The 18287-nt window shown below is 45.0% G+C and overlaps 1 protein-coding gene across 1 annotated transcript in view; it reads left to right on the top strand.

Moving 5' to 3' along the window:
* Positions 1-18287, top strand: part of LOC306764129 (stromelysin-3-like) — a gene marked incomplete at both ends in the record, with an annotated part of 109163 nt that overhangs the window by 61221 nt on the left and 29655 nt on the right. The window contains 2 exons of the mRNA XM_079251170.1: positions 8786-9046; positions 10521-10735. Of these exons, the coding sequence (XP_079107296.1) occupies positions 8786-9046; positions 10521-10735 (476 nt within the window). The remainder of the gene's footprint in view (positions 1-8785; positions 9047-10520; positions 10736-18287) is intronic.

The following is an 18287-nucleotide window of genomic DNA, read 5'->3' as shown; positions in this document are numbered from 1 at the left end:
ATTAGCAGCTGTTAGCATGTGTAAAATGTCGTTCCAGCGTGATATTTAGCATCATTAGCAGCTGTTAGCATGTGTAAAAAGTGGTTCCAGGGTGATATTTAGCATCGTTAGCAGCTGTTAGCATGTGTAAAAAGTGGTTCCAGGGTGATGTTTAGCATCTTTAGCAGGTGTTAGCATGTGTAAAATGTAGTTCCAGAGTGATGTTTAGCATCGTTAGCAGCTGTTAGCATGTGTAAAATGTAGTTCGAGTGATGTTTAGCATCATTAGCAGCTGTTAGCATGTGTAAAATGTCGTTCCAGAGTGATATTTAGCATCATTCGCAGCTGTTAGCATGTGTAAAATGTCGTTCCAGCGTGATATTTAGCATCATTAGCAGCTGTTAGCATGTGTAAAAAGTGGTTCCAGGGTGATATTTAGCATCGTTAGCAGCTGTTAGCATGTGTAAAAAGTGCTTCCAGGGTGATGTTTAGCATCTTTAGCAGCTGTTAGCATGTGTAAAATGAAGTTCCAGAGTGATGTTTAGCATTGTTAGCAGCTATTAGCATGTGTAAAATGTCATTCCAGCGTGATGTTTAGCATCATTAGCAGCTGTTAGCATGTGTAAAATGTCGTTCCAGCGTGAATTTTAGCATCATTAGCAGCTGTTAGCATGTGTAAAATGTCGTTCCAGGGTGATGTTTAGCATCATTAGCAGCTGTTAGCATGTGTAAAATGTCGTTCCAGCGTGATATTTAGCATCTTTAGCAGCTGTTAGCATGTGTAAAAAGTGGTTCCAGGGTGATGTTTAGCATTGTTAGCAGGTGTTAGCATGTGTAAAAAGTGGTTCCAGGGTGATGTTTAGCATTGTTAGCAGGTGTTAGCATGTCTAAAAAGTCGTTCCAGGGTGATGTTTAGCATCTTTAGCAGCTGTTAGCATGTGTAAAATGTAGTTCCAGAGTGATGTTTAGCATTGTTAGCAGCTTTTAGCATGTGTAAAATGTAGTTCCAGAGTGATGTTTAGCATCGTTAGCAGCTGTTAGCATGTGTAAAAAGTGGTTCCAGGGTGATGTTTAGCATCTTTAGCAGGTGTTAACATGTGTAAAAAGTGGTTCCAGGGTGATGTTTAGCATCTTTAGCAGGTGTTAGCATGTGTAAAAAGTGGTTCCAGGGTGATGTTTAGCATCTTTAGCAGGTGTTAACATGTGTAAAAAGTCGTTCCAGCGTGATGTTTAGCATCATTAGCAGCTGTTAGCATGTGTAAAATGTCGTTCCAGCGTGATATTTAACATCATTAGCAGCTGTTAGCATGTGTAAAAAGTGGTTCCAGGGTGATATTTAGCATCGTTAGCAGCTGTTAGCATGTGTAAAAAGTGGTTCCAGGGTGATGTTTAGCATCTTTAGCAGCTGTTAGCATGTGTAAAATGTAGTTCCAGAGTGATGTTTAGCATCGTTAGCAGCTGTTAGCATGTGTAAAATGTAGTTCCAGAGTAATGTTTAGCATCATTAGCAGCTGTTAGCATGTGTAAAATGTCGTTCCAGCGTGATATTTAGCATCATTAGCAGCTGTTAGCATGTGTAAAATGTCGTTCCAGCGTGATATTTAGCATCATTAGCAGCTGTTAGCATGTGTAAAATGTCGTTCCAGCGTGATATTTAGCATCATTAGCAGCTGTTAGCATGTGTAAAAAGTGGTTCCAGGGTGATATTTAGCATCGTTAGCAGCTGTTAGCATGTGTAAAAAGTGGTTCCAGGGTGATGTTTAGCATCTTTAGCAGCTGTTAGCATGTGTAAAATGAAGTTCCAGAGTGATGTTTAGCATTGTTAGCAGCTATTAGCATGTGTAAAATGTCGTTCCAGCGTGATGTTTAGCATCATTAGCAGCTGTTAGCATGTGTAAAATGTAGTTCCAGAGTGATGTTTAGCATCATTAGCAGCTGTTAGCATGTGTAAAAAGTGGTTCCAGGGTGATATTTAGCATTGTTAGCAGCTGTTAGCATGTGTAAAAAGTGGTTCCAGGGTGATGTTTAGCATCTTTAGCAGGTGTTAACATGTATAAAAAGTGGTTCCAGGGTGATGTTTAGCATCTTTAGCAGGTGTTAGCATGTGTAAAAAGTGGTTCCAGGGTGATATTTAGCATCGTTAGCAGGTGTTAGCATGTGTAAAAAGTGGTTCCAGGGTGATGTTTAGCATCTTTAGCAGGTGTTAGCATGTGTAAAATGTAGTTCCAGAGTGATGTTTAGCATCGTTAGCAGCTGTTAGCATGTGTAAAATGTAGTTCGAGTGATGTTTAGCATCATTAGCAGCTGTTAGCATGTGTAAAATGTCGTTCCAGCGTGATATTTAGCATCATTCGCAGCTGTTAGCATGTGTAAAATGTCGTTCCAGCGTGATATTTAGCATCATTAGCAGCTGTTAGCATGTGTAAAAAGTGGTTCCAGGGTGATATTTAGCATCGTTAGCAGCTGTTAGCATGTGTAAAAAGTGCTTCCAGGGTGATGTTTAGCATCTTTAGCAGCTGTTAGCATGTGTAAAATGAAGTTCCAGAGTGATGTTTAGCATTGTTAGCAGCTATTAGCATGTGTAAAATGTCATTCCAGCGTGATGTTTAGCATCATTAGCAGCTGTTAGCATGTGTAAAATGTCGTTCCAGCGTGAATTTTAGCATCATTAGCAGCTGTTAGCATGTGTAAAAGTGGTTCCAGGCTGATATTTAGCATCTCTTGCAGCTGTTAGCATGTGTAAAAAGTGCTTCCAGGGTGATGTTTAGCATCTTTAGCAGGTGTTAACATGTGTAAAAAGTGGTTCCAGGGTGATGTTTAGCATTTTTAGCAGGTGTTGGCATGTGTAAAAAGTGGTTCCAGGGTGATGTTTAGCATCTTTAGCAGGTGTTAACGTGTAAAAAGTGGTTCCAGGGTGATGTTTAGCATTGTTAGCAGGTGTTAGCATGTGTAAAAAGTGGTTCCAGGGTGATGTTTAGCATTGTTAGCAGGTGTTAGCATGTGTAAAAAGTGGTTCCAGGGTGATGTTTAGCATTGTTAGCAGGTGTTAGCATGTGTAAAAATTGGTTCCAGGGTGATGTTTAGCATTGTTTGCAGGTGTTAGCATGTGTAAAAAGTGGTTCCAGGGTGATGTTTAGCATCTTTAGCAGCTGTTAGCATGTGTAAAATGTAGTTCCAGAGTGATGTTTAGCATTGTTAGCAGGTGTTAGCATGTGTAAAAAGTGGTTCCAGGGTGATGTTTAGCATTGTTAGCAGGTGTTAGCATGTGTAAAAAGTGGTTCCAGGGTGATGTTTAGCATCTTTAGCAGGTGTTAGCATGTGTAAAAAGTGGTTCCAGAGTGATGTTTAGCATCGTTAGCAGCTGTTAGCATGTGTAAAATGTAGTTCCAGAGTGATGTTTAGCATTGTTAGCAGCTGTTAGCATGTGTAAAATGTCGTTCCAGCGTGATATTTAGCATCATTAGCAGCTGTTAGCATGTGTAAAAAGTGGTTCCAGGGTGATATTTAGCATCGTTAGCAGCTGTTAGCATGTGTAAAAAGTGGTTCCAGGGTGATATTTAGCATCTTTAGCAGGTGTTAACATGTGTAAAAAGTGGTTCCAGGGTGATGTTTAGCATCTTTAGCAGGTGTTAGCATGTGTAAAAAGTGGTTCCAGGGTGATGTTTAGCATCTTTAGCAGGTGTTAACATGTGTAAAAAGTGGTGCCAGGTTTATGTTTAGCATTGTTAGCAGGTTTTGGCATGTGTAAAAAGTGGTTCCAGGGTGATGTTTAGCATCTTTAGCAGGTGTTAACATGTGTAAAAAGTGGTTCCAGGGTGATGTTTAGCATTGTTAGCAGGTTTTAGCATGTGTAAAAAGTGGTTCCAGGGTGATGTTTAGCATTGTTAGCAGGTGTTAGCATGTGTAAAAAGTGGTTCCAGCGTGATGTTTAGCATTGTTAGCAGGTGTTAGCATGTGTAAAAAGTGGTTCCAGGGTGATGTTTAGCATTGTTAGCAGGTGTTAGCATGTGTAAAAAGTGGTTCCAGGGTGATTTTAGCATTGTTAGCAGCTGTTAGCATGTGTGAAATGTAGTTCCAGAGTGATGTTTAGCATTGTTAGCAGGTGTTAGCATGTGTAAAATGTAGTTCCAGGGTGATGTTTAGCATTGTTAGCAGCTGTTAGCATGTGTGAAAAGTGGTTCCAGGGTGATGTTTAGCATCTTTAGCAGCTGTTAGCATGTGTAAAAAGTGGTTCCAGAGTGATGTTTAGCATCGTTAGCAGCTGTTAGCATGTGTAAAATGTAGTTCCAGAGTGATGTTTAGCATTGTTAGCAGCTGTTAGCATGTGTAAAATGTCGTTCCAGCGTGATATTTAGCATCATTAGCAGCTGTTAGCATGTGTAAAAAGTGGTTCCAGGGTGATATTTAGCATCGTTAGCAGCTGTTAGCATGTGTAAAAAGTGGTTCCAGGGTGATGTTTAGCATCTTTAGCAGGTGTTAACATGTGTAAAAAGTGGTTCCAGGGTGATGTTTAGCATATTTAGCAGGTGTTAGCATGTGTAAAAGTGGTTCCAGGGTGATGTTTAGCATTGTTTGCAGGTGTTAGCATGTGTAAAAAGTGGTTCCAGGGTGATGTTTAGCATTGTTAGCAGGTGTTAGCATGTGTAAAAAGTGGTTCCAGGGTGATGTTTAGCATTGTTAGCAGGTGTTAGCATGTGTAAAAAGTGGTTCCAGGGTGATTTTAGCATTGTTAGCAGCTGTTAGCATGTGTGAAATGTAGTTCCAGAGTGATGTTTAGCATTGTTAGCAGCTGTTAGCATGTGTAAAATGTCGTTCCAGGGTGATGTTTAGCATCATTAGCAGCTGTTAGCATGTGTAAAATGTCGTTCCAGCGTGATATTTAGCATCTTTAGCAGCTGTTAGCATGTGTAAAAAGTGGTTCCAGGGTGATGTTTAGCATTGTTAGCAGGTGTTAGCATGTGTAAAAAGTGGTTCCAGGGTGATGTTTAGCATTGTTAGCAGGTGTTAGCATGTCTAAAAAGTCGTTCCAGGGTGATGTTTAGCATCTTTAGCAGCTGTTAGCATGTGTAAAATGTTGTTCCAGAGTGATGTTTAGCATTGTTAGCAGCTTTTAGTATGTGTAAAATGTAGTTCCAGAGTGATGTTTAGCATCGTTAGCAGCTGTTAGCATGTGTAAAAAGTGGTTCCAGGGTGATGTTTAGCATCTTTAGCAGGTGTTAACATGTGTAAAAAGTGGTTCGACGGTGATGTTTAGCATCTTTAGCAGGTGTTAGCATGTGTAAAAAGTGGTTCCAGGGTGATGTTTAGCATCTTTAGCAGGTGTTAACATGTGTAAAAAGTCGTTCCAGCGTGATGTTTAGCATCATTAGCAGCTGTTAGCATGTGTAAAATGTCGTTCCAGCGTGATATTTAACATCATTAGCAGCTGTTAGCATGTGTAAAAAGTGGTTCCAGGGTGATATTTAGCATCGTTAGCAGCTGTTAGCATGTGTAAAAAGTTGTTCCAGGGTGATGTTTAGCATCTTTAGCAGGTGTTAGCATGTGTAAAAAGTGGTTCCAGGGTGATGTTTAGCATCTTTAGCAGGTGTTAACATGTGTAAAAAGTCGTTCCAGCGTGATGTTTAGCATCATTAGCAGCTGTTAGCATGTGTAAAATGTCGTTCCAGCGTGATATTTAACATCATTAGCAGCTGTTAGCATGTGTAAAAAGTGGTTCCAGGGTGATATTTAGCATCGTTAGCAGCTGTTAGCATGTGTAAAAAGTTGTTCCAGGGTGATGTTTAGCATCTTTAGCAGCTGTTAGCATGTGTAAAATGTAGTTCCAGAGTGATGTTTAGCATCGTTAGCAGCTTTTAGCATGTGTAAAATGTAGTTCCAGAGTGATATTTAACATCATTAGCAGCTGTTAGCATGTGTAAAAAGTGGTTCCAGGGTGATATTTAGCATCGTTAGCAGCTGTTAGCATGTGTAAAAAGTGGTTCCAGGGTGATGTTTAGCATCTTTAGCAGCTGTTAGCATGTGTAAAATGTGCTTCCAGGGTGATGTTTAGCATCTTTAGCAGGTGTTAACATGTGTAAAAAGTGGTTCCAGGGTGATGTTTAGCATTGTTAGCAGGTGTTGGCATGTGTAAAAAGTGGTTCCAGGGTGATGTTTAGCATCTTTAGCAGGTGTTAACGTGTAAAAAGTGGTTCCAGGGTGATGTTTAGCATTGTTAGCAGCTGTTAGCATGTGTAAAAAGTGGTTCCAGGGTGATTTTAGCATTGTTAGCAGGTGTTAGCATGTGTAAAAAGTGGTTCCAGGGTGATGTTTAGCATTGTTAGCAGGTGTTAGCATGTGTAAAAAGTGGTTCCAGGGTGATGTTTAGCATTGTTAGCAGGTGTTAGCATGTGTAAAAAGTGGTTCCAGGGTGATGTTTAGCATCTTTAGCAGGTGTTAACATGTGTAAAAAGTGGTTCCAGGGTGATGTTTAGCATTGTTAGCAGGTGTTAGCATGTGTAAAAAGTGGTTCCAGGGTGATATTTAGCATCGTTAGCAGCTGTTAGCATGTGTAAAAAGTGGTTCCAGGGTGATGTTTAGCATCTTTAGCAGGTGTTAACATGTGTAAAAAGTGGTTCCAGGGTGATGTTTAGCATCTTTAGCAGGTGTTAGCATGTGTAAAAAGTGGTTCCAGGGTGATGTTTAGCATCTTTAGCAGGTGTTAACATGTGTAAAAAGTGGTTCCAGGGTGATGTTTAGCATCTTTAGCAGGTGTTAGCATGTGTAAAAAGTGGTTCCAGGGTGATGTTTAGCATTGTTAGCAGGTGTTGGCATGTGTAAAAAGTGGTTCCAGGGTGATGTTTAGCATCTTTAGCAGGTGTTAACGTGTAAAAAGTGGTTCCAGGGTGATGTTTAGCATTGTTAGCAGCTGTTAGCATGTGTAAAAAGTGGTTCCAGGGTGATTTTAGCATTGTTAGCAGGTGTTAGCATGTGTAAAAAGTGGTTCCAGGGTGATGTTTAGCATTGTTAGCAGGTGTTAGCATGTGTAAAAAGTGGTTCCAGGGTGATGTTTAGCATTGTTAGCAGGTGTTAGCATGTGTAAAAAGTGGTTCCAGGGTGATGTTTAGCATCTTTAGCAGGTGTTAACATGTGTAAAAAGTGGTTCCAGGGTGATGTTTAGCATTGTTAGCAGGTGTTAGCATGTGTAAAAAGTGGTTCCAGGGTGATATTTAGCATCGTTAGCAGCTGTTAGCATGTGTAAAAAGTGGTTCCAGGGTGATGTTTAGCATCTTTAGCAGGTGTTAACATGTGTAAAAAGTGGTTCCAGGGTGATGTTTAGCATCTTTAGCAGGTGTTAGCATGTGTAAAAAGTGGTTCCAGGGTGATGTTTAGCATCTTTAGCAGGTGTTAACATGTGTAAAAAGTGGTTCCAGGGTGATGTTTAGCATCTTTAGCAGGTGTTAGCATGTGTAAAAAGTGGTTCCAGGGTGATGTTTAGCATTGTTAGCAGGTGTTAGCATGTGTAAAATGTCGTTCCAGGGTGATGTTTAGCATCTTTAGCAGGTGTTAACGTGTAAAAAGTTGTTCCATGGTGATGTTTAGCATTGTTAGCAGGTGTTAGCATGTGTAAAAAGTGGTTCCAGGGTGATGTTTAGCATCATTAGCAGGTGTTAGCATGTGAAAAAAGTGGTTCCAGGGTGATGTTTAGCATTTTTGGCAGGTGTTAACGTGTAAAAAGTGGTTCGACGGTTAAGTTTAGCATTGTTAGCAGGTGTTAGCATGTGTAAAAAGTGGTTCCAGGGTGATGTTTAGCATTGTTAGCAGGTGTTAGCATGTGTAAAAAGTGGTTCCAGTGTGATGTTTAGCATTGTTAGCATCTTCTTTTACCGACTGTATATCTGGGAAGTGAGGAAAGCAGCTGCTGGAGGTTCAGAGGAATGTCGTCCTGTTTCTGGTCTGATGCAGGATTCCAGCTGCTCTACTGGACCTTGTTGCTGGATTTCTGCTTCCATGATGCTCTGATGTTTTGTACTGGTGGAATGTCTGGACTGCAGCAGACCAGTTCTCCTGTTCCACCATCAGGATGTGGTTCAGCATGGCGAAACCTGCAGGACGTTGTCTGGATGGAAGCAGATGTTTCAGCATTGATGGAGCTTCCCAGATGTGAAGGACTTGCTGTACTTAGTATTAGGGCCGGTTTTTACTCACTATGAGTCTGCATCAGGGAGATTGTGTGAAAAACACGTGGACCATATACAGGAAGTGGACTACAAAACAAAGGGCATGGTGAGGAACCAGAACCAGAACGCGTGGGACGATAGAGAACTCTGGAGAACTGTCTCAGTAAAAGTTCCAATAGCAACTTTATCAGCTGGAACTCTGAGATGTGAACCAGATCCATGCTCAGCTGTTCCGTTCTAGAAACCAAATTTTTCTGCATTAATCAGTAGATGAACCAGATTTCTTCTTCGCTGGTTGTCTCGTCTTCTCCATGCAGCATTTAAGGGACAGGACTCGACAGTAACGTCCAAGCAGCAATCTTGAGCACAAAGCAGCAAATCAAAGAGAAGAAATATACTTTGTAAAGCTCTTTAGAGCCACGTTGGCACACCTCTGTAGACCTGTACCGGCTGGCTGGTCAGTGACCAGAGCAGTTCCTTCCTTCAGCTTTATTCTGCGGTTCAGACCTGCAGCGGTGAACTCTGCCGCTTCAGGAGAAGAAGCGGCAGAGTTCTTCTCCTGAGAACTCTGCCCCCCCCCCCCCCCCCCCCCCCCCCCCCCGCTTCAGACGGAGAAGCTTCAGACGGAGAAGCTTCAGACGGAGCTTCAGACGGAGCTTCAGACGGAGCTTCAGACGGAGAAGCTTCAGACGGAGAAGCTTCAGACGGAGCTTCAGACGGAGAAGCTTCAGACGGAGCTTCAGACGGAGAAGCTTCAGACGGAGAAGCTTCAGACGGAGCTTCAGACGGAGCAGCTTCAGACGGAGAAGCTTCAGACGGAGCTTCAGACGGAGCTTCAGACGGAGAAGCTTCAGACGGAGCTTCAGACGGAGAAGCTTCAGACGGAGCTTCAGAGAACAACGAGACTTTCTGTCCGTCGGTTCTTTTCTTTTATCAGGCGCGGCTGCAGGAAGGCAGATAAAGCTCAGAGAGACGTGGTTACGTTGGAATATTTCTGCTTTCAATAAGTCCATAAAAACAGCAGAAGCTTAAACCGAAGCAGGTTTTCAGGGGGGGGGGGGGGTTACATGCAGATCCCTTTTACTTCATTCATGACGACTCCAACGAGCTGCAGGACATAAACGTCCCGCTGACGGGATGAATACGGCTTTGTGTGGCCGGGGGGGGACTGGGGGGGGGGGGGGGGGGGGGGGGGTCCCCGACCCATCAGTCAGGCCGTCTCTGCAGTCTGGAGTCTGGAGCACATTCCACAAACCCTGCTGGGTTTTGTTCCCATAACCTGCAACAGGTCCAGCTAGACCAGTCCACGGGTCCCCAGACCGGCAGACCAGGTCTCCTTCTGGTCCAGAGTCCAGACCGGCTGGAGCAGGACCAGGTCTCGGCCTGGTCCAGAGTCCAGACCGGCTGGAGCAGGACCAGGTCTCGGCCTGGTCCAGAGTCCAGACCGGCTGGAGCAGGACCAGGTCTCCTTCTGGTCCAGAGTCCAGACCGGCTGGAGCAGGACCAGGTCTCGGCCTGGTCTAGACCTTCTGATGGTTGTGAAGCAGAATTTTTCCACAACCATAAAATATTTTTAATAGATTTATTTGATTATAAATATTCATGTTTTTAATGTTCAACATATTTTAATGTTAATATTTGTTCATATTTATTTTACAGGAAGCTCAGCGCTACGACCAGAACACACACATGTGGGTTTGGGCTGAGGAGGTGCTGCTCTACTCTGTAATTTGCTTCTGTGGAAATGAGCTGAGCCATTTCCTCTGGACGGGGGGAGGGGGCGGCATTAGGGATAATGGGACAGTCTGGGGCCAACTGGGCGAAGTCCTGAGCTCGGTGACCTGACTGGGAGTTCATGCTGGGATTATCGCCTCTGAGCTCTGAATGAAGTAAAAATACTCCAGATTCTTCTGCAGCCGCGGTTAAAGACACAAACCTGCCCGTCTCTCCTGTTTCTGACGAAGATGAATACCTTCCGCCTCCTACAGAGCAGTAGACAACACCCAATGTCTCACTACTAAGCCCACGGGGAACTGGTTCTGCTGACTGGGATCCACCGTGACCAGTAGCCCACCAGAGCAGCTTCCAGCTAGGCCGGAGCGTCCCGGTAGCCGAGCCGCATCTGAAACAAGCGCGGTGTCGCAGGACTGATGTGTGGATAGAAGCGTCTTCGAAACGACTGGAGAGTAGAGTAGAGTAGAGAATAGAATGTCTGCATAAATGTTGTTTGTTGTGACAAAAAACTTTGTCCAGTTAAAAAGAGATGAGTAAACAAGATCCGCCTGACCCGTTTAGGTCCGGCTTACGGGGAGGATGATGCAGTAGCTTTTGGCAGATGGAGGCTGGTAAATAAACCAAACACATGAATGTTTTGTGCTGTTTCAGGAGAAGGTTCTGGACCTAAAGAAGAGAGGAAAGGTTCCTCAGGGTTTGTTGAAGGAGCCAAGTTTGCTGACCAACATTTCTAACACATGGAGTCGACCTCGCTGTGGCGTTCCCGACTACCCTGCCCAGAAGGAGCTGCGTCATGCTGGTCGACACCGTCAGAGACGCTACGTCCTCTCCGGAGGACGCATGAACAAGGTGGACCTCACCTACAGGTATCTACCTGGAATCCATTCACACCATTACAAACAATTGACCACCAGGTCAGATTCTCATGGTGATGAGGTGGAACGGGAGATTCTCATGGTGATGAGGTGGAACGGGAGATTCTCATTATGATGAGATGGAACGGGAGATTCTCATTATGATGAGATGGAACGGGAGATTCTCATTATGATGAGATGGAACGGGAGATTCTCATTATGATGAGATGGAACGGGAGATTCTCATTATGATGAGATGGAACGGGAGATTCTCATCATGATGAGATGGAACGGGAGATTCTCATCATGATGAGATGGAACGGGAGATTCTCATTATGATGAGATGGAACGGGAGATTCTCATTATGATGAGATGGAACGGGAGATTCTCATTATGATGAGATGGAACGGGAGATTCTCATGGTGATGAGGTGGAACGGGAGATTCTCATGGTGATGAGGTGGAACGGGAGATTCTCATGGTGATGAGGTGGAACGGGAGATTCTCATGGTGATGAGGTAGAACGGGAGATTCTCATCATGATGAGATGGAACGGGAGATTCTCATTATGATGAGATGGAACGGGAGATTCTCATTATGATGAGATGGAACGGGAGATTCTCATGGTGATGAGGTGGAACGGGAGATTCTCATCATGATGAGATGGAACGGGAGATTCTCATGGTGATGAGGTGGAACGGGAGATTCTCATGGTGATGAGGTGGAACGGGAGAATCTCATGGTGATGAGGTGGAACGGGAGAATCTCATGGTGATGAGGTGGAACGGGAGAATCTCATGGTGATGAGGTGGAACGGGAGAATCTCATGGTGATGAGGTGGAACGGGAGATTCTCATGGTGATGAGGTGGAACGGGAGATTCTCATTATGATGAGATGGAACGGGAGATTCTCATCATGATGAGATGGAACGGGAGATTCTCATGGTGATGAGGTGGAACGGGAGATTCTCATGGTGATGAGGTGGAACGGGAGAATCTCATGGTGATGAGGTGGAACGGGAGATTCTCATGGTGATGAGGTGGAACGGGAGATTCTCATTATGATGAGATGGAACGGGAGATTCTCATTATGATGAGATGGAACGGGAGATTCTCATTATGATGAGATGGAACGGGAGATTCTCATTATGATGAGATGGAACGGGAGATTCTCATTATGATGAGATGGAACGGGAGATTCTCATCATGATGAGATGGAACGGGAGATTCTCATCATGATGAGATGGAACGGGAGATTCTCATTATGATGAGATGGAACGGGAGATTCTCATTATGATGAGATGGAACGGGAGATTCTCATTATGATGAGATGGAACGGGAGATTCTCATGGTGATGAGGTGGAACGGGAGATTCTCATGGTGATGAGGTGGAACGGGAGATTCTCATTATGATGAGATGGAACGGGAGATTCTCATTATGATGAGATGGAACGGGAGATTCTCATTATGATGAGATGGAACGGGAGATTCTCATTATGATGAGATGGAACGGGAGATTCTCATTATGATGAGATGGAACGGGAGATTCTCATCATGATGAGATGGAACGGGAGATTCTCATCATGATGAGATGGAACGGGAGATTCTCATTATGATGAGATGGAACGGGAGATTCTCATTATGATGAGATGGAACGGGAGATTCTCATTATGATGAGATGGAACGGGAGATTCTCATGGTGATGAGGTGGAACGGGAGATTCTCATGGTGATGAGGTGGAACGGGAGATTCTCATGGTGATGAGGTGGAACGGGAGATTCTCATGGTGATGAGGTAGAACGGGAGATTCTCATCATGATGAGATGGAACGGGAGATTCTCATTATGATGAGATGGAACGGGAGATTCTCATTATGATGAGATGGAACGGGAGATTCTCATGGTGATGAGGTGGAACGGGAGATTCTCATCATGATGAGATGGAACGGGAGATTCTCATGGTGATGAGGTGGAACGGGAGATTCTCATGGTGATGAGGTGGAACGGGAGAATCTCATGGTGATGAGGTGGAACGGGAGAATCTCATGGTGATGAGGTGGAACGGGAGAATCTCATGGTGATGAGGTGGAACGGGAGAATCTCATGGTGATGAGGTGGAACGGGAGATTCTCATGGTGATGAGGTGGAACGGGAGATTCTCATTATGATGAGATGGAACGGGAGATTCTCATCATGATGAGATGGAACGGGAGATTCTCATGGTGATGAGGTGGAACGGGAGATTCTCATGGTGATGAGGTGGAACGGGAGAATCTCATGGTGATGAGGTGGAACGGGAGATTCTGATTATGATGAGATGGAACGGGAGATTCTCATGGTGATGAGGTGGAACGGGAGATTCTCATGGTGATGAGGTGGAACGGGAGAATCTCATGGTGATGAGGTGGAACGGGAGATTCTCATGGTGATGAGGTAGAACGGGAGATTCTCATGGTGATGAGGTGGAACGGGAGATTCTCATCATGATGAGATGGAACGGGAGATTCTCATGGTGATGAGGTGGAACGGGAGATTCTCATGGTGATGAGGTGGAACGGGAGAATCTCATGGTGATGAGGTGGAACGGGAGATTCTCATGGTGATGAGGTGGAACGGGAGATTCTCATCATGATGTGGTGGAACGGGAGATTCTCATCATGATGAGATGGAACGGGAGATTCTCATGGTGATGAGGTGGAACGGGAGATTCTCATGGTGATGAGGTGGAACGGGAGATTCTCATTATGATGAGATGGAACGGGAGATTCTCATTATGATGAGATGGAACGGGAGATTCTCATTATGATGAGATGGAACGGGAGATTCTCATTATGATGAGATGGAACGGGAGATTCTCATTATGATGAGATGGAACGGGAGATTCTCATTATGATGAGATGGAACGGGAGATTCTCATTATGATGAGATGGAACGGGAGATTCTCATGGTGATGAGGTGGAACGGGAGATTCTCATGGTGATGAGGTGGAACGGGAGATTCTCATGGTGATGAGGTGGAACGGGAGATTCTCATGGTGATGAGGTGGAACGGGAGATTCTCATGGTGATGAGGTGGAACGGGAGATTCTCATCATGATGTGGTGGAACGGGAGATTCTCATCATGATGAGATGGAACGGGAGATTCTCATGGTGATGAGGTGGAACGGGAGAATCTCATGGTGATGAGGTGGAACGGGAGATTCTCATTATGATGAGATGGAACGGGAGATTCTCATTATGATGAGATGGAACGGGAGATTCTCATTATGATGAGATGGAACGGGAGATTCTCATTATGATGAGATGGAACGGGAGATTCTCATTATGATGAGATGGAACGGGAGATTCTCATTATGATGAGATGGAACGGGAGATTCTCATCATGATGAGATGGAACGGGAGATTCTCATCATGATGAGATGGAACGGGAGATTCTCATCATGATGAGATGGAACGGGAGATTCTCATTATGATGAGATGGAACGGGAGATTCTCATTATGATGAGATGGAACGGGAGATTCTCATTGTGATGAGATGGAACGGGAGATTCTCATGGTGATGAGGTGGAACGGGAGATTCTCATGGTGATGAGGTGGAACGGGAGATTCTCATGGTGATGAGGTGGAACGGGAGATTCTCATGGTGACGAGGTGGAACGGGAGATTCTCATGGTGACGAGGTGGAACGGGAGATTCTCATCATGATGAGATGGAACGGGAGATTCTCATTATGATGACATGGAACGGGAGATTCTCATTATGATGACATGGAACGGGAGATTCTCATGGTGATGAGGTGGAACGGGAGATTCTCATCATGATGAGATGGAACGGGAGATTCTCATGGTGATGAGGTGGAACGGGAGATTCTCATGGTGATGAGGTGGAACGGGAGAATCTCATGGTGATGAGGTGGAACGGGAGAATCTCATGGTGATGAGGTGGAACGGGAGATTCTCATGGTGATGAGGTGGAACGGGAGATTCTCATTGTGATGAGATGGAACGGGAGATTCTCATCATGATGAGATGGAACGGGAGATTCTCATCATGATGAGATGGAACGGGAGATTCTCATTATGATGAGATGGAACGGGAGATTCTCATCATGATGAGATGGAACGGGAGAATCTCATGGTGATGAGGTGGAACGGGAGAATCTCATGGTGAGGTGGAACGGGAGATTCTGATTATGATGAGATGGAACGGGAGATTCTCATGGTGATGAGGTGGAACGGGAGATTCTCATCATGATGTGGTGGAACGGGAGATTCTCATGGTGATGAGGTGGAACGGGAGAATCTCATGGTGATGAGGTGGAACGGGAGAATCTCATGGTGATGAGGTGGAACGGGAGAATCTCATGGTGATGAGGTGGAACGGGAGAATCTCATGGTGATGAGGTGGAACGGGAGATTCTCATGGTGATGAGGTGGAACGGGAGAATCTCATGGTGATGAGATGGAACGGGAGATTCTCATGGTGATGAGGTGGAACGGGAGATTCTCATGATGATGTGGTGGAACGGGAGATTCTCATCATGATGAGGTGGAACGGGAGATTCTCATCATGATGAGGTGGAACGGGAGATTCTCATGGTGATGAGGTGGAACGGGAGATTCTCATGGTGATGAGGTGGAACGGGAGAATCTCATGGTGATGAGGTGGAACGGGAGATTCTCATCGTGATGTGGTGGAACGGGAGAATCTCATGGTGATGAGGTGGAACGGGAGAATCTCATGGTGATGAGGTGGAACGGGAGATTCTCATGGTGATGAGGTGGAACGGGAGAATCTCATGGTGATGAGGTGGAACGGGAGAATCTCATGGTGATGAGGTGGAACGGGAGATTCTCATGGTGATGAGGTGGAACGGGAGAATCTCATGGTGATGAGGTGGAACGGGAGAATCTCATGGTGATGAGGTGGAACGGGAGAATCTCATGGTGATGAGGTGGAACGGGAGAATCTCATGGTGATGAGGTGGAACGGGAGAATCTCATGGTGATGAGGTGGAACGGGAGAATCTCATGGTGATGAGGTGGAACGGGAGATTCTCATGGTGATGAGGTGGAACGGGAGAATCTCATGGTGATGAGGTGGAACGGGAGATTCTCATCATGATGAGGTCGAACGGGAGAATCTCATGGTGATGAGGTGGAACGGGAGATTCTCATCATGATGAGGTCGAACGGGAGATTCTCATGGTGATGAGGTGGAACGGGAGAATCTCATGGTGATGAGGTGGAACGGGAGAATCTCATGGTGATGAGGTGGAACGGGAGATTCTCATCATGATGTGGTGGAACGGGAGAATCTCATGGTGATGAGGTGGAACGGGAGAATCTCATGGTGATGAGGTGGAACGGGAGATTCTCATCATGATGTGGTGGAACGGGAGATTCTCATCATGATGTGGTGGAACGGGAGATTCTCATCGTGATGAGGTGGAACGGGAGATTCTCATGGTGATGAGGTGGAACGGGAGATTCTCATGGTGATGAGGTGGAACGGGAGATTCTCATCATGATGAGGTGGAACGGGAGATTCTCATCATGATGAGATGGAACGGGAGATTCTCATGGTGATGAGGTGGAACGGGAGATTCTCATGGTGATGAGGTGGAACGGGAGAATCTCATGGTGATGAGGTGGAACGGGAGATTCTCATGGTGATGAGGTGGAACGGGAGAATCTCATGGTGATGAGGTGGAACGGGAGATTCTCATGGTGATGAGGTGGAACGGGAGATTCTCATCATGATGAGGTGGAACGGGAGATTCTCATCATGATGAGGTGGAACGGGAGATTCTCATGGTGATGAGGTGGAACGGGAGATTCTCATCATGATGAGGTGGAATGGGAGATTCTCATGGTGATGAGGTGGAACAGGAGATTCTCATGGTGATGAGGTGAAACGGGAGATTCTCATGGTGATGAGGTGGAACAGGAGATTCTCATGGTGATGAGGTGGAACGGGAGATTCTCATGGTGATGAGGTGGAACGGGAGATTCTCATGGTGATGAGGTGGAACGGGAGATTCTCATCGTGATGTGGTGGAACGGGAGATTCTCATCATGATGAGGTGGAATGGGAGATTCTCATCATGATGAGGTGGAATGGGAGATTCTCATGGTGATGAGGTGGAACGGGAGATTCTCATGGTGATGTGGTGGAACGGGAGATTCTCATGGTGATGAGGTGGAACGGGAGATTCTCATCATGATGTGGTGGAACGGGAGATTCTCATCATGATGAGGTGGAATGGGAGATTCTCATCATGATGAGGTGGAACAGGAGATTCTCATGGTGATGAGGTGGAACGGGAGATTCTCATCATGATGTGGTGGAACGGGAGATTCTCATAGTGATGAGGTGGAACGGGAGATTCTCATCATGATGTGGTGGAACGGGAGATTCTCATGGTGATGAGGTGGAACGGGAGATTCTCATCATGATGAGGTGGAACAGGAGATTCTCATGGTGATGAGGTGGAACGGGAGATTCTCATGGTGATGAGGTGGAACAGGAGATTCTCATGGTGATGAGGTGGAACGGGAGATTCTCATAGTGATGAGGTGGAACGGGAGATTCTCATCATGATGTGGTGGAACGGGAGATTCTCATAGTGATGAGGTGGAACGGGAGATTCTCATCATGATGAGGTGGAACAGGAGATTCTCATCATGATGAGGTGGAACAGGAGATTCTCATGATGGTGCAGCAACAGTGGGATGCTTTCTGCCAATGTGGAGCAAAATCTTTGACGAATGTTTTCAGCTTGTTTAATCATTACACTAAGATTTAAGGCAATTCTGTGGGGAAAAGGTTATCTGACCTGGAAAATGAAGGTAGACAGTGATTGTAATTAGATCTACTCCGGTCATGTCCAGCACTTTCTAGTGTTAACCAGTAGAAACCTTGCAGGGCTTAACTGTCCAGTAGAACTGGGTCCATAAATTTAGATCAGTCTGTGATTATAGACAAAAGCAGATAAATGTCCTGATTGCCATCCTCACTTCATTCAGTTCTGACATTTGAGCTATTTTAAAAACCAGGGAGGGACTTTTGTGGGTTGCCATGGTTTGCCACATCACTCAGGTGTCCCCTTTAGTGAGCCGATACAGAAGAATCTAATTAGTCTGCGGCCGTTGGTGCTATTACAATCTTGCTGCCTTCCCACCCTTGCTTTCTCTCCATCTGTCTTGATATGCTGTTGGGTTAAAGAGTGCAATGAAAGGACCCCGGGAGGTGCAGACAGAGGCAGACGACTGCCAGACGCTCCGTGGTGCCACGGCCTCACATGAAAGAAAACCAGCTTCTCTTTTTAAGAATTATGAGTCCAAGACATTAGTTTCTAAATGCTCTATCTGCTTCCTTATCATTCATTACTTTAAGTCTGTCATTCATTGTGGCTGGATTCAGCTGCCGTCTGCCTCTTTCGCCTCGACTTTGTTCACCAGCTTCTCTTTTTCTGTTTTCACAACAGTGTTCAAAGCTTTAACCAATTTCACTTCATCTCATACAGATCTCCTTCAGACACAAATAAATCAAACTATAGACTAAA

This window comes from Telmatherina bonti (assembly GCF_933228915.1).
Source record: "Telmatherina bonti genome assembly, chromosome: 13".
NCBI lineage: Eukaryota > Metazoa > Chordata > Actinopteri > Atheriniformes > Telmatherinidae > Telmatherina > Telmatherina bonti.
This window is presented reverse-complemented; position numbering and strand designations above follow the sequence as displayed.